This window comes from Cyphomyrmex costatus, unplaced genomic scaffold (assembly GCF_001594065.2).
Source record: "Cyphomyrmex costatus isolate MS0001 unplaced genomic scaffold, Ccosl1.0 scaffold123, whole genome shotgun sequence".
Classification (NCBI taxonomy): domain Eukaryota; kingdom Metazoa; phylum Arthropoda; class Insecta; order Hymenoptera; family Formicidae; genus Cyphomyrmex; species Cyphomyrmex costatus.
The window spans coordinates 2,865,257-2,890,059 of record NW_017275207.1 but is presented as its reverse complement, the minus strand read 5'-3'; the positions used below and the strand labels follow the sequence as shown (position 1 = coordinate 2,890,059).

The 24,803-nt window shown below is 31.2% G+C and overlaps 1 protein-coding gene across 1 annotated transcript; it reads left to right on the top strand.

Annotated features, from left to right (window-relative positions):
• The first annotated feature begins 227 nt into the window (after positions 1-227).
• Positions 228-24,391, top strand: Dhc1 (dynein axonemal heavy chain 1). The gene is made up of 35 exons (XM_018550581.1): positions 228-317; positions 798-1,031; positions 1,095-1,249; positions 1,418-1,641; positions 1,829-2,106; positions 2,775-2,948; positions 3,040-3,269; positions 3,484-3,683; positions 3,908-4,131; positions 4,228-4,403; positions 5,237-5,419; positions 5,574-5,972; positions 6,195-6,436; positions 6,736-6,987; positions 7,512-7,675; positions 7,752-8,009; positions 8,079-8,307; positions 8,796-9,469; positions 9,666-10,471; positions 10,859-10,997; positions 11,443-11,829; positions 11,968-12,140; positions 12,198-12,564; positions 12,828-13,022; positions 13,119-13,257; positions 13,369-13,645; positions 13,851-14,292; positions 14,842-16,199; positions 16,291-19,868; positions 19,960-20,186; positions 20,328-20,639; positions 21,166-21,617; positions 21,769-22,063; positions 23,996-24,189; positions 24,271-24,391. Exons 1-35 carry the CDS (start codon positions 228-230, stop codon positions 24,380-24,382), a joined length of 13,839 nt encoding a protein of 4,612 aa, XP_018406083.1. The 3' UTR covers positions 24,383-24,391.
• The last annotated feature ends 412 nt before the right edge of the window (positions 24,392-24,803 follow it).

Here is a 24,803-nt window from a genome sequence, read left to right as displayed (position 1 = left end):
TATAGTGATAGCAAATGAGTAGAATCGCGTGGAAATTCCCACACGACACGAACAATGCGTCGAAGGGCGGTGCCAGACACGAAACCGTGGCACTGTGAGCCATCCCCTCACACCACCTTAACGCTCGCAGAAATTCGACGAGCTTGAGGGTAGCTTTTGGTGCAACTTACACTTCATTGCTCAGTGAGCTTTCAACCACGTGCCATTTTCTACCTAAGTAATCCGTTATGTTCGTACAAGGTCCGCAGATCATCAAACAGAGATCGGATAATTCCGAAGATGGTAGCGATGAGGAAGGTCCTGAAGATGTTCTCCAGGTCAACCTTTCGCAACAAAATTTGTTTAATTATAATTTTACGTACTGTGTACAAGTGATACTTATTATCTGTTATTTAAAATAACAAAAGAAAATTATTATAAATTATCGATACCAATAATTATACAAAATATAAAAAATATAAAAAATACATCCATATGTATACATATATATATATATATATATATATATATATATATTAAATTTAGTTTAATTTTTTTATCAGATCCCATTAATATTCATTATTATGTATATCATTAATTACAATTGTTGATGCTACAGGGTTTTTTAAATAACGCCCACTATAATCATATAGTACTATAGTTCTGATAAAAATCTAAATCAAAAAGTCCATTTTGCAAAATTATTTCTAAAGATCGCCAAATATAAACGGACTTTTAATTGTCATTGTTACATTTGTTGCGTTACGTATTATATATTTCTTATTTAAAGAAATATTTTTTGATACTGCCTTATATAGAAACGACGGGAAGAATGCGAGAGAAAAGCCAGACGAGGAGAGATGGATCCTCGTTTAGAGTTTGCTTTTCAACTCTTAATGGACGCAACACAATTATCACGTCACGAAGTCATGGACCATGTCTTCGAGGATGACATGTTGGACGAGATTAATCAGTTGTTTGTGCCGCATATGAGATCTACTCTTGTCTGGTACTATCAGGAGATTGAAGAATTAGAGCCTCCAGCTGATACGGTACAGAATTGGTGATATGTTTGACAAATAAAGACAAAAATAATCGTGAGAATTTCTTTAAAGGTGCAGCCAAAGACTGTCACTTCTAGATCAGCCCCAAATGCACCGGCATCAAAAGTAAAGGAACAAAAGGAATCAAAAGAGCCACCAAAGAAGAAGCTTTTTTTAACCGATGGCTGGCAAGTGCCTTGCACAGGCATCTGTATTTATATGTTTAGGTAATTTAATATCATAATATTAAAATAATAATATATTTATTTTAAGATGCTTGTCATATTTATTGCATCTTTACAATATTAAAAAATTTTTCCTAAAAGCAATATGTAATATTTCAAATATATATTTAAAAATAATAAAAATCTCTATTTCCTCCTTAAAACACATAGAATCAGTGTGTCTAAACAATTACCAGAAGAAGGATTTCAAAAGGATCTTTACACGGGTGTGATAGATACAATGAAAGTAGGAATAATAACTTCTGTTCAGCGAATTGTGGAGCAAGTATTTATGGACGCGTTAGCGCATCCTGGTGTGGAAGGTGAAGACGATTGTTCAATGATTAAAAGTCTCCTGTTACCAGGCTTAAGATCTTTTTGCAGCGCTCTTAAAGGTACTTTTACAAACTTATTAATCTCATTTTTATATCCACATCAAAACGATATTTATAATTGTTAGATATTTATAAAATAGTATCTTATTTTATTTTATTATAATTAGATGTTATAACGACAGTAATATTTCTTTTCAAAAAGTTATACTTTTCTATTTATTTCAATATATATGATATTTTTATATAGTTTGCGAAAAGGTAGCACTTGATGGTGGTATATTCAGTGATGGCGAGCCAATGATGCTAGAAGTGCATAACTTTGAAGAAGCGAAGGCCTTTATAGCGAAAGAAAATGCTGTGGAACGAATTGAGGAAAGAGTGAAACTATGGATAAAGAAACTTAAAGATTTTATGGCGGAGAGTAAGCAAGTTAAAAGAGAGAATGATGTCTCTGGACCGCAGCAAGAACTTGAGTACTGGAAACGGCGGGGTGCGCAATTTAGTCAACTGGTCAATCGTTTACAGGTTATGTTATTTACCGTCTTCATATGAAACTTTATTTTTTACTAAAGGTGCGTTCCGTTTTGCACATAATGCGCATAATACATCAATTGTCCTTACTTAACATGTGGTAAGAAACAAGAATAAACAATACATTATACACATTATGCGTGAAACGGAACGGAGTTCTGAAGAACCACTTGACCTCGCGGCGGACGCGTTTTGGATCGGGTGCATTCAACCTAATATTTTTGAGAATGTTGCCGACTCTGACTGTGCAATTACTTTCCTTGTCATGTCCGTGAATTGGCTCGACTCATTCTTTCTGACGCGCGTTATTTCAGCGTGCTGACGATCAGACGATGTCGCAGATGCCCGATGTCCGTTTGGGCAATGCCGATTTCGCGGGTATTGCATCACTTTTTGCTATTGTAATCATTTTTTGCTATTGTGGACATAATCTGGCCGTATTGCCCCCGTATACTCTAGAGAGGGAGGCAGAGGAGCCTTAATTAACTAAGAAGGACAGAAGTGAAATGGAACGCATTCTAAATTATAGTACAATATATTTTTATTTATTTTAATAATAAATGTATTAATTATTTTGATTATAAAGTAAATTATGCTACACTATATAAGAATACAGTATTTATAGTGTCTTTATAAATTTTTTTTTAATAAAAAAATTTCAGGATCACGAAATTACTATGTCACTTCTATGTCTACAAGTCGCACGTTCAAAGTTAATTAAAGATTGGGTCGATGCAGAAGATGAAGTAACTTACTGTTATAATGAAGCGAAAGATAATGCAAAGTTCATACAAGCACTAGAGAAGTGCTGTCATTGTCTTTACCTCGATGACCCTGTGAGTTAATTATTTTATAAGATAAGAAAATATAGCATATAAATTAATTTTATATAAAGGTGCACGTAATTAAAGTGTTTGATTTTTATAGGTAAAAATGCGAGATTCACTCGTATCGTTATTACAGACTGTTCGATTAATATATAGTGTATCAAGATATTATAATACTTCAGAAAGAACAAGTTCCCTAATGATTAAAATTACGAATCAGATGATTGTTGCTTGTCGAGATTACGTCACGAAAAGAGGTCGAGAAGTTATTTGGGGACAAGATCGAGTAGCCGTTCGATCAAGATTAAAACACTGTTTACGTCTGAATAAGTACTGATCACATATTATATTATATTAAATAATCTTACAAAAGTTAATAACTTTTTTACTTTGTTATTACACTTTGAATCATCAAATTATATTTTTAAGTGTTCAAAATATTCTTTAAAAAAATTAGTTAAAATATTTCTATCATATTATCAAAGAAATATAAGTAATAAATAACTAAATAAATAAAAAATAACTAAATTAATTTTTACTTAAGAGCTTATAGAGAAACGTACAGACTAGTTCGATGTTCACCAGCAGTTACGGAACAAGAATTTTCCTTCTCAGAAACTCATGTTTTCGGTCGATTTGATGCTTTCTGTGCTAGAATTCGCAAAATTCTCACCATGTTTGATCTCATACAAGATTATCAAACTCTTTTTGAGAGACGAATGGAAGGATTGCTTCTTGGAGAAGGTATAACATAATTTTAATGTTTAATTTTTATTATATAAATAAAATACATATGTGTATAAAATATAACTTGTTAAATATTTAACTCTAAATTAATGCAAAAATATAATGGCATTAATTTTAAAATTATATAATTTAATTTTATATTTTTACAATATATATACAGTATATAGTCAGTATACAGTTTAATTATACATTAAATAAATTACCTATATATTAAATTATAGCGTTAGACGAAGCCATGAAAACCTTTGAAGAAGCTAAAAAGATTGCGACTAGTAAATCTTATGATTATCTTGATCCAAGAAACACCGATTTTGATATCGATTATGATGACTTTATGATAAAGACAAATATGTTGAAAGAAAATATTGGTGAGATTATTGAAAAAAATTACGCCGATGTATGGGAAACACCACAGGGTATACGGTTTTTAACGCGATTTGAAAAGGTAATAAATTCTCAAAAAATATTTTTGTGATTATAAAATTATTTATTTTCTAAACATGTAAATATATAAATGCTCCTTTTCTAAATATTTTTTAAGGTCAGCGAAAAAATACCTCTTACAAAATTGGAGGAAAAATATAACATTGTTGTGAAGTATTGCGATAAAGAGATTGATCGAATTTTAAAACTATTCAAACGACAAAGAGATGACCCTCCATTGCCGAGACACATGCCGCCTATAGCTGGACGATTGACTTGGGCAAATTCTTTAAAGTAAATAAAATAATTATACTAGCTTGAGCGAATTCATTTTTGGATTGCTTAGACAAACTTCATCGTTTCTTAATTTTTTTGTTCTAAATACAAATATATTTTTTATTTTGGCTATCACGTCGCAATTTTGGGAAAAATAGATTAAAGATCATGCAAAAACTGTTTTTAGGTTTTTTTCAAAATTTTATTAACACACAAAAGTATCAACTTTTAGCTTAAATTTATTTCGTTTTGTATGATTTTATATTTTTAAGATATAATAATAATTTAAAGATAGCTCTTTTCCCAAATGATATAATATTATATATACATAAAAAAGTATTTATTTATTTTAATATTGCATTATGTAGAAAGTAAGTGCTTTTTTGTACTTATACATATATAATACTTGTGTATAATCAGATAATACTAAATCAAAAAGCAATATAAAATTGATAAAATAGGATATAACTCTATATACTTTTAAATTGTTATATCTCAAAAAGAAAAAAAATCATACCAAAATGAAATTTAAACGGAAAACCGATACTTTTATGTAGTATTAATAAAATTTCGATTAAAGAATTTGTTGCTATAATGTAAAGATTCGTAAAATTATGGTTTTTGTTATTTATTGTTTTTTTCAAATATGCCAAATTTGGAAAATGGATTCATGTTTAGCAGACAAAATATATTAAAAATAGCTAAAATTGTTCAAACAATTTTTTATCGCAAACTCTAATGTTTTTTATATTTAATTATTTAAAAATTAAAGAAGTATTAAGAAGTATTATATATATTTAAATTAAGAAATATAGTCTTAAATCAATATCTAAAGAAAAACTCTTTATTAGAGTGCATCTGGACGAATTAACAGCATCTGTGTCAAATCATCCTGTTCTAAAGACGTTACCATTGACTGCCGACTTGGTGAAAAGATATAATCATGCAATTGCTATTCTAAAACAATATCAAGTCGATATTGCTGAGATTTGGACGCATCAAAATTCTTGGGTCATCGAGGATTGTTTAAAACGGTCAGCTTTTAATAATAAAAAATTCATTCTGCTTTCTTAAAATAACTTTTAAAACATTGTGTAATAAAAATAGATATTAATATTGAATAATTATTGTGACAACATTATTATAAAATAATCATTATAATAATTATTATAATTATTATTATAACAGACCGCTGCTTGTAGTTGACGAGAAATCAGCAAAAGTTAAAGTCAACCTTGAAAACCGAGTTGTTCTCCTATTTCGTGAAGCCGATTGTTTGGCAAAAATAAATTTGGAGATCCCAATTGTTGCACTAACAATATTAGCAAAAAGAGATTATTTTACTTTGGTCACGGATTCTCTCCAGCTTATAATCGAAGAATTTGTTTGTACTGCAAAGCGTGTGAAACTAGAAGTTCGTCCATTATTATTACCGCATTTAGTTTGCGTTGCATCTTTATTAGAACCCGGTTTAACAACCTTGACCTGGACCAAGACTGATTGGAAAGATTTTTGCCACAATACAAAAGAGCAGATTAAAAGTTTCGATATTCTTATCACAAGAGTTCATGACGTGTACGATAATAGGTACGATGAAAATAAAATTAACTACTTTTTATTCTAAAAACATATTTTTGAGCAATAAAATGACATTAATGTGTGTGCTTAAAAAATCAATTGTTTTAATAATAATTAAGAAATTAATTGATACTAAAATATTTCCTAAATAATTATTTCTTTACCAAAATTCAAAAAACGTTTAAGGACTTGCGAAATTATGCAAATTAATTAAATAATATGTTGTGCCAGAATTTTGCAGGTGTTGGCGAGTATGCGGAAAGTAACTTTGCATGCTCTGCCAGAATCCGATCAACCATGGACAATAGAAGAATTCATAGAGAAGAATGAAGAAATATGTAGAAATGCAGCAATAGATTTGCATCGTAAAAGTACAATGGTCGAAGAAGCGGTGGAAGAAGTTTTGCAGCTTGTCAGAAAGGCTACAGATAACTTCAAAAGTAATTCCAATCAATTTGATTTTCTTACTGAAGGTAATGTATTAACATTAGTCTTTGTAATTCTTATAATTAAAATATGAGCTTTTATACCAAAATTAGATTTTTATCTTTTTTAACATATTATAAATAAAAATTATATATATCTCTTATTTGCAATGTTTATTTAAAAATGATTTGACAAATATTGCAATTCTGGCGACAACATTTAAAGACTTTGATAATTCAATCATGACAGTTACTTGTAAAAATGAGAGGGGGGCTATTAAAAATTTTCTACATTTTCTATAAAAAGAACACAGATATAATTTTTATCTTTTCTATTTAAAATGAAGGAACGCAAGGAGAAGAAACAACAGAACAAACAGTTCAACAAGATTGGTCCGTAGTATGGAATTATTTTGACAATCCTAATCAATTATTAATAACACCCGGTACTTTACCCAAAGGCATGCAAGAAATGGTTCGAAATGCGGTATCCGAAATGAGACGATATTATTCCAGGAAAATCGTGGATGTATTAATAAAGGTCACCAGAGTATCTTTAGATGCGATTAGGAAACGATTTATTCGAGAACTTGATTCAGGTATTTCTTAAAATAAAACTTGATTAAATCTTCATGCTAATAAACATATTTCTAGCTTAATAAAAAAAAATTTAACCATTCTTATTAATGTTAGCATAAAAATATTTTACGAATTAAACTGATAACTTTTTTAAGTATGTATACATGACTTTTATATTATATTTAAATTATGCAATTTAAATAGAAATTTTATAAAATATTTAAAATATAAAATATTTAAAATATAAAATATTTAAAAATATAAAAATATTTAAAAATTGTAAAATTAATTTTGAGAGTTCACATAAAAATATTCTCTTACTAATAAAGATTATCTCTTTTCTATGTTTTTAAATTAAAATAACCTTTATTTTCGTATTTTTGGTATATACTTATAAAATCGTTTAAATTATTGTACTCAAAATTCACAGAAAACTTTATAGTATTTACATTTTTTAAGAATTGCTTATTATTATACTTATTTAGAAATAAATTTCTTCACAATTATATTTAAACAATATTTAAATATTAATTATATTTTATAGAAACAATTCCGAATCCAGTGTTTCTATTACATGCAACACTGATGATTCCGGCAGTAATAGTCAAACCTAGCTTGGATGATGTTCAAGAAGCATTGACATCAGTTGGAAAAATTATCACGGGTGTTGCGAAAGGAGTGGCGCAATGGAATTCCAGAGGTAACAAGGTAAAAGAATTATATTAAATAAAATTCTTAAATTTAATACATCTAATATATTATTTTTATATTATTCAATTATTAGAGCATGTGGAAAAATCTTCCCTATACTTCTAAACAAAATCTAGCCAATGTCGTGTTGCGAGCACACAGTAATGCCACGAAGCAGAAAGAAGAACCGGAAGATTTGAAAACCAGAAGGCGAAGACTTTATAAAATTCTCTCTGAAGAAAGACCCATATTTCCAGTTCAAGAAAAAAACTTCTATACCATGGTGATGGATAATAAGGAAATTATCAAATTACTCGGAATGTTGAGTACTTGCACAATGGAATTGCGACAAGTTAGTAATAATACTATGAGATTTGATATTTATTTATCAACGAAATCAATTATCATGTTGAACTTGTAGGATTTGACAGAATTTCTCGATCGTTGGAAACCTTATAAGTTTCTGTGGAAAAATGAACGTAGTATACGGGAGTTGTTACAAATCTCTTTGTCAGAATTTGAAACTACTCTTCGCAAACACAGCGAACTTGAAGATCGATTGGCCACTGAGCCAGATATGATTGTATTTGGTACATCGATTGCTGTATCAACAGAAAAACTGAAATATGGTGTTTATACGGAAATCAAAGGTATAACATTATTTGAATGTTACAATTATGCATTTAATTGTAAATTATACCCTTATATAAATAATATATTTAAAAAAACGTATTTAATTCTAAAGGTAACTAATAAAAATTTTACAAAATAAATCGATACATATCTTAATGAAAATAAAAATCAGCATAAATCGAAGGTAAAAAAAAGCAATAGAAGCGTAAATGAAACTTCTAGAGCGTAAATGCCTTCTTTATATTTTATCTTAATTTTTACCTCCTAGAAGTATTATTTATGCAATCTCCTCTTACATTCGATTTACATTATAAAATGAATACGAAATACAAAGATACGCACATTTTATTCTTTATTTTTTTAAATTGAAGTTATCAAAAAATTATGCGCACTTGTGAAAATTTTATTAAATGTTTTAAGTAATAATAAAGTTATCTATTTTCTACTCTTTATATCGACATGCGTAAATAGATTTTTATTTAATTTGATTTAATAATCCCTACAGGTTGCACATATAAAATTGGTCAAGCAATGAAAAAAAAGTATCGTCGCGAAATGGAATACGTTTATGCATTAATAAACGAAATGGATCGTAAATTAGATCATCAAATTCGCGATTTGGATGACGTACGTCTCATTATGGATACTCTGAAGAAGATTCGCGAGCAAGAGGTCGACATGGAACTGAAGATTGATCCCATTGAAGAAGCTTTTAACATAGTTACAAGGTATGAGGTGCCTGTAGACCAGGAATGCTTGGAACAGGTAGATAATTTGAGAGACACCTGGCAGAAACTGTTGGCACGAGCGCAAGAAAGTCATGTCTTACTATTGAATTTGCAACCACAATTCGAGAACGATTTAAAAAATAATCTGGAGAAATTCCGTGCCGATAACGAAATGTACTGCGAAGAATACAGATCATCTGGGCCAATGCAGCCAGGATTGAGCCCTCGTGAAGCATCGGATAGACAAATATTGTTCCAGAACAGGTTTGATGGTATGTGGCGAAAGCTGCAAACATACCAAAGTGGCGAGGAACTTTTCGGATTGCCTATCACAGATTATCCAGAGCTTTCGCAAATTAGAAAGGAATTGAATTTACTGCAAAAATTGTACAAACTTTATAATGATGTCATCGACAGAGTCAGTAGTTATTATGATATTCCATGGGGTGAGGTAAGAAATTATGCTATTATATTACCATTTTTTATATAGAATATCTATAATACATCCTGCAAGGGTTTCTTTAATGTATAATTTAAATATTTATTATTTTAATTTTAAATTTATTAGTAAAACAAAAGTTTTATTTGTAAGCTTTTTTAATAGTACACGCAAACAAATTATTATATAAATTTGATAATTTATTTAGGTGAACATTGAAGAAATAAACAATGAATTGATGGAGTTTCAAAATCGCTGTCGCAAATTACCAAAAGGATTAAAAGAATGGCCAGCATTTTTTGCGCTTAAAAAAACAATCGATGATTTCAATGATATGTGTCCTCTTCTCGAGTTGATGGCAAATAAAGCAATGAAACCGCGCCACTGGCAGAGAATTGTAGAAGTTACAGGTTATTCATTCGATCTTGAGAGTGAAGGTTTCTGTCTTAAAAACATTCTTGAAGCACCGCTTTTGAAGAACAAAGAAGATATCGAAGATATTTGTATATCAGCTATGAAGGAAAAAGATATCGAAGCTAAATTAAGGACAGTAGTAAACGAATGGTCATCTCACGAGTTAACTTTCATGACATTTAATAATAGGGGAGAATTATTACTTAGAGGAGATACAACAGCGGAAACTATAAGTCAGTTGGAAGACAGCTTGATGGTTCTTGGGTCACTCATGTCAAATCGCTACAATGCGCCCTTTAGAAAGCAAATACAACAGTGGCTTAGTGATTTATCTAATACAAATGAGATTCTCGAGAGATGGTTACTTGTACAAAACATGTGGGTTTATCTCGAGGCAGTATTTGTGGGCGGCGATATTGCGAAACAATTGCCAAAGGAAGCCAAAAGATTCAGCAAAATTGACAAAAGTTGGCAAAAAATCATGCAACGCGCTCACGAAACACCGGGAGTTGTACCTTGTTGTGTAGGCGATGACTTGTTAAAGCAACTTTTGCCACATTTGCAAGAGCAATTAGAGCTATGTCAAAAATCTCTAAGTGGGTAAGTGTAAAATTAGTGATTATTCTGTTTTTCCTTCTTAGCAAACTTAAAAGGAATCTTAAATAGAATACAAACTAGCAATAACATTATTTATTTACGAAATAATTTTAATTCCTTTTTCGGTGGGGGGCTGTGCCCCCCCGAACCCCCCCTGCTTCCTGCGCCCCACGCACCACCCCATAAATCGCACTCGCTTCGCTCGTGCGCTCGCACCCGTCCCGCGCTATAAACAACTACTATCCCCCACTGTTACACAATGTACTATTGTGATTTTTATTGTAATTTTTACTTTAAATGTTATAACTGTGTTTTAATATAATATAAATAAGCAACACTTATTTATTTAATATTTATATATAAGAATTATTTAATGTCATCATATTTTAGATACTTGGAGAAAAAGCGTATGATGTTTCCAAGATTTTTCTTTGTTTCTGATCCTGCGCTTTTAGAAATACTTGGCCAAGCGTCCGATTCTCATACTATACAAAATCATCTACTCTCTATTTTCGATAATACACGTTACGTAAAATTTCATGATATCGAATATAATAAAATGACAGCCATTATTTCATCAGAAGGTGAAACTATACAAGTAAGTATATATATTTGGTAAAGGTAACAATGATTTGCACAATCTTTAAATATCACTATCTTTGAAGTCTAAATATGTATACACACACGCGCGCACGCACATACACACACATATAAATTGCTTTATATAATGTTCAAATTTAAAATATTATTCTATACATTTAAACTTAAAAAAATTAAAATTTATTTTAAAAGTAACTTTTAACAAGTATTAATATTTGTAATAGGAAGTCAAGCTTTTTTATTTCAAAATTCACAATGTACAATAATTTTAAACTTTATTCAGATTTATGTAATTTAATATTAATATAAGTTTTGGCAATAAAACTAAGAATTTTAAAACAAATAAAACTAAATTTGTTTACAATTTTTTAAAGCTGGAAAGAGCAGTAAGAGCAGAAGGTTCTGTAGAAACATGGTTGATGCAATTATTACAAACGTCGCAACTTTCTTTGCATTCCATCATCCGTCAATGCTACAGCATGATCAATGATGCAAATTTTAATTTATTAAACTTTCTCGACAAAATGCCTGCTCAAATTGGTTTGTTAGGCATTCAAATGATTTGGACGCGAGATGGCGAACTTGCCCTGGCTCAAGCTCGCGCTGATAAAAAAATTATGACGGAAACAAACAATAAATTCCTTGATCTTTTAAATACATTAATCGATCAAACCACGAGAGATCTTACTAAAATTGAACGAATTAAATTCGAAACGTTGATTACTATACATGTGCATCAACGTGATATCTTTGACATTTTGGTACGTATATATTTTGGTATACTAAACTAAAATTTGTGTGTATTAATGCAATGTATTAAAACATAAATAACTAATCCAAAATCTTAGATATGTAATAAGTGGATATTAATACAATAATTACATATCTCATTTATTCAGTGTCGTCTGAATGTGCGATCCGTAAATGATTTCGAATGGTTAAAGCAATGCAGATTTTATTTTAAAGAAGATTTAGACAAAACTTCTATATGCATCACAGATGTTCATTTTACCTACCAAAATGAATACTTAGGATGTACCGAAAGATTGGTTATTACACCATTAACCGATAGGTAAATGCAATCGTATTTATACATCGTACGTATTATTTCAGATTTTGTATACTTTAGGTGTTACATAACATTAGCGCAAGCCTTATCAATGTCAATGGGAGGGTCTCCTTGTGGTCCAGCAGGAACCGGAAAAACCGAAACTGTAAAAGACATGGGGAAGACTTTAGCAAAGTACGTTGTAGTCTTCAATTGCTCTGACCAAATGGATTATCGAGGATTAGGTCGCATCTATAAGGGATTGGCACAAAGCGGTTCATGGGGTTGTTTTGATGAATTTAATAGAATTGAATTACCAGTTCTTTCCGTTGCCGCACAACAAGTTGCTGTAGTGCTTGCCGCAAAAAAGGAAAAAAAGAAGCAGTTTATTTTTACAGATGGAGATCAAGTCGATATGTTTCCAGAGCTTGGGATATTCATCACTATGGTAATTTATGTCATGTAATACAGCAGAAGAAGAAACATAGTTCTCCGAATTAAAAAATTACTTATTTATGTTATTACATATTTTTTTCTAAATAACAAAGTTTCAAAATTAGACAAGAGATACAGCGTATAATTGTTGTTGATGCCATATAATTTCCTTGTATTTATGCAACTTTTCTATTTGTTTTTGTTTTCATAATATGACAAATTACTTAATAAAATAATTAAGATGTATAAAAGATTTTAATATTATGTAACTTATAGAATCCTGGATATGCAGGACGAAAAGAATTGCCAGAGAATTTGAAGATACAATTTCGCACAGTAGCTATGATGGTGCCTGATCGTCAGATTATTATACGTGTAAAATTAGCAAGTTGTGGATTTCTAGAGAATATTACACTTGCTCGTAAATTTTATACTCTTTATAAATTATGCGAAGAGCAGTTGACCAAACAGGTAACATTACTATGTAATAAAACAAAGAAAAAAGAGAAAGAAAAAGATATTAAAAAGGAAAATTGATCATAATATTTTACAATATATTGATCTCAGGTTCACTATGATTTCGGTTTACGAAATATATTGTCTGTATTAAGAACTTTAGGAGCGGCGAAAAGAGTCAATTCTAAGGACACGGAAAGTACGATCGTCATGCGCGTTTTGAGAGACATGAATCTTTCGAAACTCATAGGTTGGTATGCTAATATTAATTAAAAAAAAAAGAATTAAAAAAAAGTTGATGTACAAAGAATTTATAAAAAAAATAGTTGATATGCTGAAACAAAATAACATTTTTTTGTAGATGAGGACGAACCACTCTTTATATCTCTCGTAGCTGATCTGTTTCCCAATCAAGTCCTGGAGAAAACATCATATCCTGAATTGGAAACAGCTATTAATGAACAAGTGGAGCAGGCAGGACTGGTTTATCATTCACCGTGGGTGCTTAAATTAATACAGCTATATGAAACGCAAAGAGTGAGACACGGCATCATGACACTAGGTCCGACCGGCGCTGGCAAGACTACTTGTATACAAATTTTGATGAAAGCACTAACACAATGTGGGAATTTCCATAGGTAGTGTATTACAATATGTGTATTAAAGAGAGAAAATATGAGTATGTATAAAAGATTTCTAATTATTTATAGCTTTTTCTATAAATCAATAAATATTTGTTACAAAATGCAATAATTAATTATTTATGAATTAACTTTTACTAGAATTTATAAATATATATACAATATATGTATGTATACAAACAGTTATTTTATTTAATTTTAGGGAAATGAGAATGAATCCAAAAAGTATAACAGCCGCTCAGATGTTCGGTCGTTTAGATGTTGCAACGAATGATTGGACAGATGGGATTTTCTCAGCTTTGTGGCGTAAAACATTGAAATTAAAGAAGGGCGAACACGTATGGCTAGTGCTTGATGGTCCCGTTGATAGTATTTGGATAGAAAATTTAAATTCTGTATTGGATGATAATAAAACATTGACTCTGGCTAATGGCGATAGATTATCAATGGCGCCAACATGTAAAATTATTTTTGAACCGCACAATATTGATAATGCAAGTCCTGCGACTGTTTCGCGAAACGGTATGGTGTATATGAGCTCTTCAGGATTAGATTGGAATCCAGTTGTTACCGCTTGGCTAAAATCACGATCAACATTGGAGCAAGAAGTTCTCGAACAATTATTTACAGATTCTTTTGCACAGGTAATTTAATAAAACAGTTCTGCTTTTTACAGATTAAATGTTAAATATTTTTATTTTAATATAATTTTAATGCTAATTATAAAATTAATTCATTTTTTAACTTAAAAAAACATTCTCACTATTGACCAATAGAAATTGAAATACGGGATACTCATTTTAATCAATTTCAATTAATTTTTTCCTCTAATTATATCATTAGAGAATTCATATTAAATAAAAAAATTATATACATCTATTTTAAAAAATAGAAATCTTCATATCTTTTTAGCGTTTCTAGCTAGAAAAAACAACATGGTTAAAATATGTTCTTGTTTTACCTCGTTCTATTTTCATCTGAAACATTTTTTATTTCATAAATAATTTCGAAGAAAATTGATTAGATTATTGATTAAAATAGGATATTCAGTTTATAACAGAAAGATAAAAAAGCATATATTAAAATTTATGTTCGAATTAATATATAAATTTTAAGTACCATATTGTTAATTTTAATATAAAAATATGATATGAAAATATATATAAAATATAATTAAGTTTTTAATTTATTAGGTCTATTCATGGAGCACTCAAACATTAGTACTTGCTATCGACGTCTTGCAATGTAATATAGTAAGGCAAATGCTTTGCCTGCTGGAAGGTTTGATACCTCCAGAGACATTATTAGAAGAGACAGAGGATGAAGATATGGAGAAAGACAAACCTCAGCCTCTAACAGCGGAATACTTAACACGTCTTTATATATTCGCATTAGTGTGGGGCATAGGAGCATTGCTAGAAACTGCCGATAGACAAAAATACGACAAGTATCTTCGCGAAAACTTTGATACTCTGGATCTTCCGATTTCTGACAGATATTTGGATGCTACAGTATTTGATTTCTTCGTCACTGATAAAGGCATGTGGGATACGTGGACAAGTTTGGTGACCAATTATGTCTATCCTGAATATACAACACCTGATTATAGTAATGTTTTGGTGCCTATACCGGATAATGTAAGGATTCAATATTTGATTGACTTGATTGGTCGTCAGGATAAAGCTGTGTTACTAATAGGCGAACAAGGATCTGCCAAAACTGTCATGATGAAATCATATATGCGGAAATCAAATCCAGATACAACTTTGAGTCGTTCTTTCAACTTTAGTTCTGCGACTAGTCCGTATCAGTTCCAAAAAACTATTGAGAGTTACGTGGAAAAGCGTTTAGGAACTACATTTGGACCACCAGGCGGTAAGAAGATGTTAATCTTTGTCGATGACATAAATTTACCGCAAATTAACGAATGGGGTGACCAGGTAACCAACGAGATCGTTCGGCAAGTTATGGATATGAAAGGATTCTATTCCTTAGAGAAACCCGGTGACTTCACCGCCATTGTGGATGTCACTTTCCTAGCAGCTATGTGCCAGCCTGGAGGTGGAAGAAACGACATTCCCTCGAGACTCAAGAGACAATTTTGTATTTTTAATTGCACTTTACCTGACAATGCATCAATCGATCGAATTTTTAGCGTTTTAGGTGAAGGGCATTACAATGTTAAAAGAGGATTTTCTCAAGAAGTCCGTCAGCTTGTTAAGAAAATGATTCCTTTGACTAGAATATTATGGGAAAGAACAAGAGCGAAACTGTTGCCAACACCTGCAAAGTTTCACTATGTATTTAGTCTCCGAGATCTTTCGAGAATTTGGCAAGGCATGGTCGGTACATTGTCTACTGTCATTGACAAGGAAAGCGTATTAATGCTGCTTTGGAAGCACGAATGTACACGAGTGTTCAGCGACAGACTTACAATACAAAGCGACAAAGATTGGTTTGACGAAGGTTTAATTAACGTTGTAGCTGATATTTTAGGAGAAAAATATGTAAACATGTTGGGTCAAGATCCTACTTTCGTCGATTTCATGAGGTTTGTAGTAATGATAGGTACTTATAATTATCCATATATATTGTAATTTAAAAAATATTGCGCAATAGTAACAAGACATTTTTAATGACAGAGATGCTCCAGAACCCACCGGTGAAGAAGGTGAAGATGCAGATGTAGAACTTCCTAAAGTATATGAACCTGTATATGATCCTCAAGTGTTAAGAGAGAGATTAGACATGTTTCTGGCACAGTTCAACGAAATGCAGAGAGGCGCTGGGATGGATTTAGTATTTTTCCCTGATGCTATGCTGCATTTAGTGAAGATATCTAGAGTTATTAGGCACCCAAAAGGCAATGTGATGCTAGTAGGTGTCGGTGGTTCTGGCAAACAAAGTCTTACAAAGCTATCGTCTTTTATTGCCGGGTACAAAACGTTTCAAATCACCCTGACTAGGTCTTATAACGTAGCCAATTTTTTAGAAGATCTAAGATTTCTGTATCGCACTTGTGGCACTCAAGGCAAAGGTACAACATTTATCTTCACTGATCTCGATATCAAAGAGGAGGGTTTCCTTGAATATCTAAACAATATCTTGAGTTCCGGAGTTATTAGTAATTTATTTACGCGTGACGAGCAAGCGGAAATTATCTCAGAGTTAACACCTATTTTGAGAAGAGAAAATCCTAAAAGAACTCTTAATAATGAATTAGTGATGGACTTCTTTTTGCAAAGAACTTGTCAAAATTTACATGTCGTTTTCTGCTTCTCTCCTGTCGGTGAAAAGTTTCGGAACCGTGCTCAGCGTTTTCCGGCACTCATTTCAGGTTGTACTATAGACTGGTTCCAACCTTGGCCTAAGGATGCCCTGATTTTGGTTGCTGAACATTTTCTTCACGATTTTGAAATCGCTTGCACTAGTGACGTAAAAGTTGAATTAGTGAATGCATTAGGATCCATACAAGATATAGTTTCAGAAACATCAGTCGAATATTTTCAAAGGTTTCGGCGCGCTACCCATGTGACTCCAAAGTCCTATTTAAATTTTATCAGTGGATATAAAAATATTTATCGATCTAAACAACATGAACTTGGTGAAGGAGCTAAAAGAATGGATACAGGTTTAGCAAAACTTGAAGAAGCATCGATATCAGTTGAAATCTTAAAAAGAGACTTAGCCTTAATGGAACAAGAATTAGTTCAGGCTTCTGAGAAAGCTGAAACAGTACTTTTAGAAGTGACAGAGAGAGCAATGCAAGCTGAAGCTTTTAAAAATCAAGTACAAAAAGTTAAAGAGAAAGCGGAACAATTGGTAGCTTGTATAGCTGATGAAAAAGCATTAGCTGAACAAAAGTTAGAAGCAGCGAAACCAGCGTTAGAAGAAGCGGAAGCTGCTCTGAATACCATCAAACCTGCTCACATTGCAACAGTGAGAAAGCTAGGTAGACCACCTCACCTTATAATGAGAATTATGGATTGTGTATTGATTTTGTTCCAACGGAAAATCGGATCCGTTATACCTGATATAACTGCATCGTGCCCTAAACCTTCGTGGGCAGAATCTTTGAAACTAATGGCTAGTACAACGTTTTTATTACAACTACAAAATTATCCAAAAGACATAATTAATAATGAAATGGTTGAATTACTACAACCATATTTCAAAATGGAGGATTATAATATGGAAACAGCTAGGCGTGTGTGCGGTGATGTTGCTGGTCTATTATCATGGACAAAAGCTATGGCATTTTTTCATTCAGTTAACAAAGAGGTTCTTCCTTTAAAAGCTAACTTAGCACTGCAAGAAGCACGTTTAAAACTCGCAATGGAGGATTTGGCAAATGCTGAGCGAGAATTATCTGAAAGAGAAATGGCTTTGCAGACAGTTAAAGAACAATATGATAGCGCGGTAGTGGAGAAGCAAAGGTTGACAGAAGCTGCAAATGTGTGTTTAAGAAAAATGACAGCTGCGACTGCTTTGATAAATGGATTAGGTGGCGAAAAGATTCGATGGACTGAGCAAAGCGGAGAATTTAAGATTCAATTGGGACGATTAGTCGGAGACGTTTTGTTGGCAACTGGATTTTTGTCATATTGTGGACCTTACAATCAACAGTATCGAGCCAGTTTAGTGACTGCATGGATGAATATACTGACTACCAAATCTATACCTTTCACTAAAAATTTAAATATAACGAATATGCTCGTTGACACAGCAACAATGTCAGAATGGACTCTTCAAGGATTACCAAATGACGAATTATCTGTTCAAAATGCGCTTATTGTCACGAAATCTTCGTCTTATCCGCTTCTTGTGGATCCTCAAAATCAAGGAAAAATGTGGATCAAAAATAAAGAAAGCACAAACGAGTTACAAATTACTTCGTTAAATCATAAGTATTTCCGAACTCATCTTGAAGATAGTCTTTCGTTAGGTAGACCACTATTAATCGAGGATGTCGCAGAAGAACTCGATCCGGTACTCGATAATGTACTTGAAAAAAACTTTATTAAATCAGGATCTATTGAGAAAGTTATCGTTGGAGATAAAGAATGCGATGTAATGCCAGGATTTATGCTATATATTACTACCAAGTTACCAAATCCAGCATACAGTCCAGAAATATCTGCAAAGACATCAATTATTGACTTTACCGTGACAATGTTAGGTTTAGAAGATCAATTGTTAGGTCGAGTGATACTTATGGAGAAAGCCGATTTAGAAGCGGAAAGAGTCGCTCTATTTGAATCAGTTTTAACCAATCAGCGTTCGATGAAGGAACTTGAAAGTACACTATTACATAGACTTACATCTTCAGAAGGTTCTTTAGTAGACGATGAAGCTTTAATAAGTGTTCTTCGAGAAACCAAAACTACGGCCGAATCAGTAAATGAAAAGTTGCAAGTATCTGCTCTTACTGAGAAAAAAATCACCTTAGCACGCGAAGAGTTTCGTGCAGTTGCATCAAGAGGATCGATTTTGTATTTTTTGATAGTCGAAATGAGCAATGTCAATGTGATGTATCAAAATTCGTTAAGACAATTCTTGACAATCTTTGATAATTCAATTACAAAATCTACGAAGAGTCCTATAACTTCCGAGCGAATAAACATTATTCTACGCCATCTCACGTATGAAGTTTGGGCGTTTACTCTGAGAAGTCTTTACGAGAGACATAAATCTTTATTTACATTAATGCTAGCTATGAAGATAGATTGTCACAGAGGCGTCATTTCGCATGCAGAATTCAATGCCTTTATAAAAGGTGGAGCATCCTTAGATCTTAATGCAGTAACACCAAAACCATTCAAATGGATACTTGATATAACGTGGCTAAATTTAGTCGAAATAAGCAGACTAAATGTATTTTCGGATATATTAACAAAAATAGAGTTCAATGAAAAGGAATGGAGAGTATGGTACGAAAAAGAGAAGCCAGAGGAGGAAGATTTACCTTGTGGATATCAAAAAAGCCTTGACGTGTTCCGAAAATTGTTACTTATTAGGTCATGGAGCCCTGACAGAACTTTATCCCAGGCGAGAAAGTATATCACTGAATCCTTGGGTAAAGAATACGGAGAGGCTAAAATATTAGATTTAGAAGCAACGTGGTTAGAATCTGAAACTAGAACACCACTAATATGCTTGTTATCTATAGGATCCGATCCGAGTCCTCAAATTACTGCGTTAGCTAAACAAAAAACGATTTGTAAGTTAACAATTTAATTAATCGTTCTTGTTACACAAAAAAATTTAACAGAAACAAATTGTGTTTATCAACGATATTTTTGGTATTATAGCATTAAATTCAGTATCTATGGGGCAAGGCCAAGAGCTTCATGCTCGAAGAATGATTAGCGAAGCTATGAGTACGGGTGGTTGGGTTCTGTTACAAAATATTCATTTATCATTGCCTTTCTGTACAGAAGTAATGGATGCTCTTGTTGAAACAGAAACTGTTCACGAAGTGTTCAGATTATGGATGACAACGGAAGTACACCCTCAATTTCCCATCGGTTTACTACAGGTTATTCCTAGTTCATAATGTGTATTTAACGCATTTAATTCTTGACTAACGTAAACATGTCGATTATTATATATATATATATATTTTTGCGAAATAAATTTAAAGAAATACAACTGTGGATATAGAAAATATATATTTCAGATGGCAATCAAATTCACAAATGAACCACCTCAAGGCATAAGAGCTAGTTTGAAAAGAACTTATCAAGCAGTAACTCAAGATGCATTGGATTACAGTACCCAATCGCAGTGGCCGCCCTTGTTATACGCAGTTGCATTTTTACACACTGTAGTACAAGAGAGAAGAAAATTTGGACCGCTCGGTTGGAATATACCTTATGAATTTAATCAAGCAGATTTTGCAGCATCGGTTCAGTTCATACAGAATCACTTGGATGATATGGATCCTAAAAAGGGTGTTTCTTGGCCGACGGTCTGCTATATGCTTGGAGAGGTTTCGATCTACTTTTTTCATTTTCACTAAATAAATTTAATGATATATATTTTTTTATAAAATAATTATTAAACAAAAGGACAAATGAGACAAAAATACTATATTTAGTGATTATAAATTACGAGCTCTATAATAGTAATACTATTAGAATAACTGTCAAGTAAAATATTATTAGAATATTTCAACTTATTTTTGAGTTATTCTCAATGGAAAAACGCAATATTTATATACGCTCATATGGGTTTTAATAGTAAGAACCAAATCTAATCAGCAAAAAATATTGTATTTTTAAATATTTTTAAATCATTTTCTGAGCAATGAAAAAATTAAAATTAATGAATTCTTTTTTCTTAAAAAACAAAAAAAAAGATATAATTGTTTTAACATTGTAATTAACGTTTTTTTTTTAATTTAAGAAAATATATTTTTTATATCAAATAAATATTTTTTAACATTTTAAAAGATAGTTTAATGTGTAAGAATCAAGAACTGCCAATTTTATATTTTTATATTTTTACATGTTCAGGTCCAATATGGCGGTAGAGTTACAGACGATTTTGACAAACGTTTATTAACTACTTTTACCTATGTTTGGTTTTGCGATGTATTATTACGACCTGGCTTTGAATTTTATCGAGGATATAGAGTGCCTCAGACGAGAAATCTTCAGGGATATCTAGACTACATTGATAGTTTACCTGCGACCGACACACCCGAAGTCTTTGGATTACATTCAAACGCCGACATTACTTATCAGATTAATACAGCAAAAGGAATACTTGATACAATTCTTAACGTACAGCCAAAAGAGGGTGGTGCACAGGGGGGTGAAACTAGAGAAAACGTCGTTTATAAATTAGCTAATGATATGCTGTCTAAATTGCCCAAGCAGTACAATTCCTTTGAAGTAAAAGAAGCGCTTCAAAGAATGGGTCCATTGTTGCCTATGAACATTTTTCTAAGACAAGAAGTAGATCGGTAATATTCCTTTTCATCTATCATACATACATAAAATGAGTTTAAATTTATTGCCTGTGAAATACTGTTTATTATATGTTTTATACAGTAAAAAAAATATATGAAACAAATCATTACTCTTTTTAATTTTTTTAATAATAATTCTTTTTAGAATTTCACGAGTTATTAAAGAAGTACAAAGTACTTTAACGGATTTAAAGCTGGCTATCGAAGGTACTATAGTAATGAGTCAAGGCTTACGGAAATCATTAGATGCAATGTATGACGCACGCATCCCTGATAAGTGGTTAAAAATATCTTGGGAATCAGCAACTTTAGGTTTCTGGTATACGGAGCTTTTAGAAAGAGACCATCAGTTCAGACAATGGTGCATTCATGGTCGCCCAAGAGTATTTTGGATGACCGGATTTTTTAATCCACAAGGATTTTTAACGGCCATGAGACAGGTAAATATTACAAATTATAATTTTATTACCAGGGAATGGAAGTAACTCGTTACTTGTAACAAAGTTACAGTTACAAGTTACTATTTTGGTAACTTTACTGATAACTATTTTCTTTTTTTGGTAACTGTAACGGTAACGTAGTTACATTTTTTTTAATAACGGTAACGAAATTTACAGTTACTTTTATCGTTACTTTGGACGATTGGACACGTTATTCCGTTATATATGTAACAAATTACATGTTATTAATTATGAGCTATAAATGTGGTTGTAGGACATTGAATGTTTTTATTTAATTCAGGTATACAAGCTACATTTAGTTTAACTTAGGGCTGCGCACAATGGAGGAACAGGTATTATAGATATTAAAATATTAACCTATCAGAATCGTGTATTCCGGTGTAACTGGTATCTGATAGGTTAATATTTTAATATTTAATATCTGTTTCTCCATTGTGTGCGCAGACCCTTAATTTAAACATCGTACACATTTTGTTCTGAGTTGTGTACCGGCAGAAATGCTGTCCCTCGGCGTTTGGCGTGCGTACACACGCGTATTTACAATATTAAAAATTTTTATGCATAATTACAATATATTAGATTATTACAATATATATTACTATATATAGACACAATACATAGTGTCAGTGTTATAAATGCTATATATACATATATATATAATACTTTTATTAACGTTTAAGCAAAAAATACTGCAAAAGTACATTTTTAGATTGATTTTTAAAAAGTAATGAAAAAGTAACGAAAAATTACCTTTCTAGTAACGGTAATAAGTTACTTTTAGAAAGCGATAAAACTAGTAACGGTAACTCGTTACTTTTTTTTATTCTGTAACGAGCAACTGTAACTTCTTACTTTTAAAAAGTAACTTTCCATTTCCTGATTATTACTATTAAATTCATATCACAATCTTAATGAAAAAATATACAGGGTATATCCTAAGTATGCTAAAAGATTTTAAAGGGATTAAAGATTAAAAGATGATTCTCTCCTCACACAAATTCAAGATGAAGATTCAATGACCGTATGTCTAAAACGGCTTAATTTTAAAGATACATGATGTAAAAATTAAAAAATTCATTTTTCCTAAAAATTTCGGAATATTTTGAAATTTTATACGCATTTGAAAAACAAAATCTTATCTTTTCGTGGGTTATACATTATTTTTTTTATTCAAATAAGGAGCGGATCCAAGGATAAGCAAAAACACTTTTTTGACGGAAATAAAATCGGTATACTACTTTTTTTAATTAAAAATTTTTTTATACTAAATGAGATAAATCAATAGAAAAAGGTCTCTTTAATATTTTCGATAGAAATGAATAATTTTCGAAAAAAAATAAATTCGGATTTATACATTGAAAATCATTTTATTTGATTTAGTAAATAAATTACTTATTCTATCGAAAATATTACAGAAATTTTTTTGTGGGATTTATCCCATTTATCATAAAAAATTCAATGACATTAGTTTTTTTCATAAAAACGTACTCGCTTATTTTTGGGTCCACTCCTGTGATTGAATAAAAAAGTAATATATACAGTCTCAAAAGATGAGGCTTTATCATCTTCCAAACACATAGAAAATGTAATCAAAATGACCCAATGATTTTCGAAAAAATAAATTTTTTTTTCATTTTAACGCTATGTATCTTTGAAACTAAGCCGTTTCAAACATACGAAGTTTTTGTCTAGAATTGAGAAATCATCCCTTAAAATCTTTTAAAATACTTAGGATACACACTCTGCATACAGGGTGTATGATAAGTTTTGACAAAGTGCTCATGTATAGATAGAACGGACTAATGTGAGTCGGTCTTTTACCATTTTGCAATTTAATTTTGTTGCAAAATAACTAACTTCGTATTTTATTATTTAATTTGTTTTAACTTCAATTAAATAAATGAATTTTAGGAAGTAACCAGAGCGCATAAAGGTTGGGCTTTAGATTCCGTAGTTTTGCAGAACGTGATTACGCGCTATAATAAAGAGGATATTAAAAATCAGCCTCAGGAAGGAGTTTACGTTCATGGTTTATTTTTGGAAGGAGCGTCGCTTGATAGAAAGGCTGGCAAACTCGTTGAGAGCAGACCAAAGGTTCTTTACGAGCAAATGCCGGTTATTTATATTTTCGCAATAAATACCACTGCCGGTAAAGATCCAAAATTATACGAATGTCCTATATATAGAAAGCCTCAAAGAACAGACGCAAAGTATGTGGGTTCTATCGACTTTGAAACAGATTATAACCCCCGACATTGGACACTTCGAGGTGTAGCATTATTATGCGATATTAAATAAAAAATTAATTTAAGTAAATGTTTATATGTATGTTTATTTCGAATGTAGGATACAAATCACATATTTTAAAATAATTAGAAATAATTATTTTATTAAAAATAAATCACAACTTTTAAGACACATCCATAAAAGATTATACTTAAAAATAATAACTATAAAATAAAAATAAATTCAATGATTCATACGCACAGGTATGTATATATTATGTATGTATCCTATACCATTGACGCTACATAAATAAATAAAATTAAAAAATTTCCACAATTAATTTAATTGCACCATAAAAAGATAATAACAAAAATATTATTTTCTACTTTTTACACTTAAGAGATCATGTACGTAATAAGATATACTTTCTTTGTTAATCTACACAGCATCAATTTAAAGCAAAAACATTTTATAGAAATAAAGAAATATTTCA

Bases quoted from the DNA above. Each gene is read 5' to 3' on its own strand.
- Dhc1 (XM_018550581.1), top strand. From the start codon at position 228: ATGTTCGTACAAGGTCCGCAGATCATCAAACAGAGATCGGATAATTCC. The intron at 2,949-3,039 runs GTGAGTTAATTA...TGATTTTTATAG, and splicing joins GTCTTTACCTCGATGACCCT to GTAAAAATGCGAGATTCACT. The intron at 3,270-3,483 runs GTACTGATCACA...TTTTTACTTAAG, and splicing joins CACTGTTTACGTCTGAATAA to AGCTTATAGAGAAACGTACA.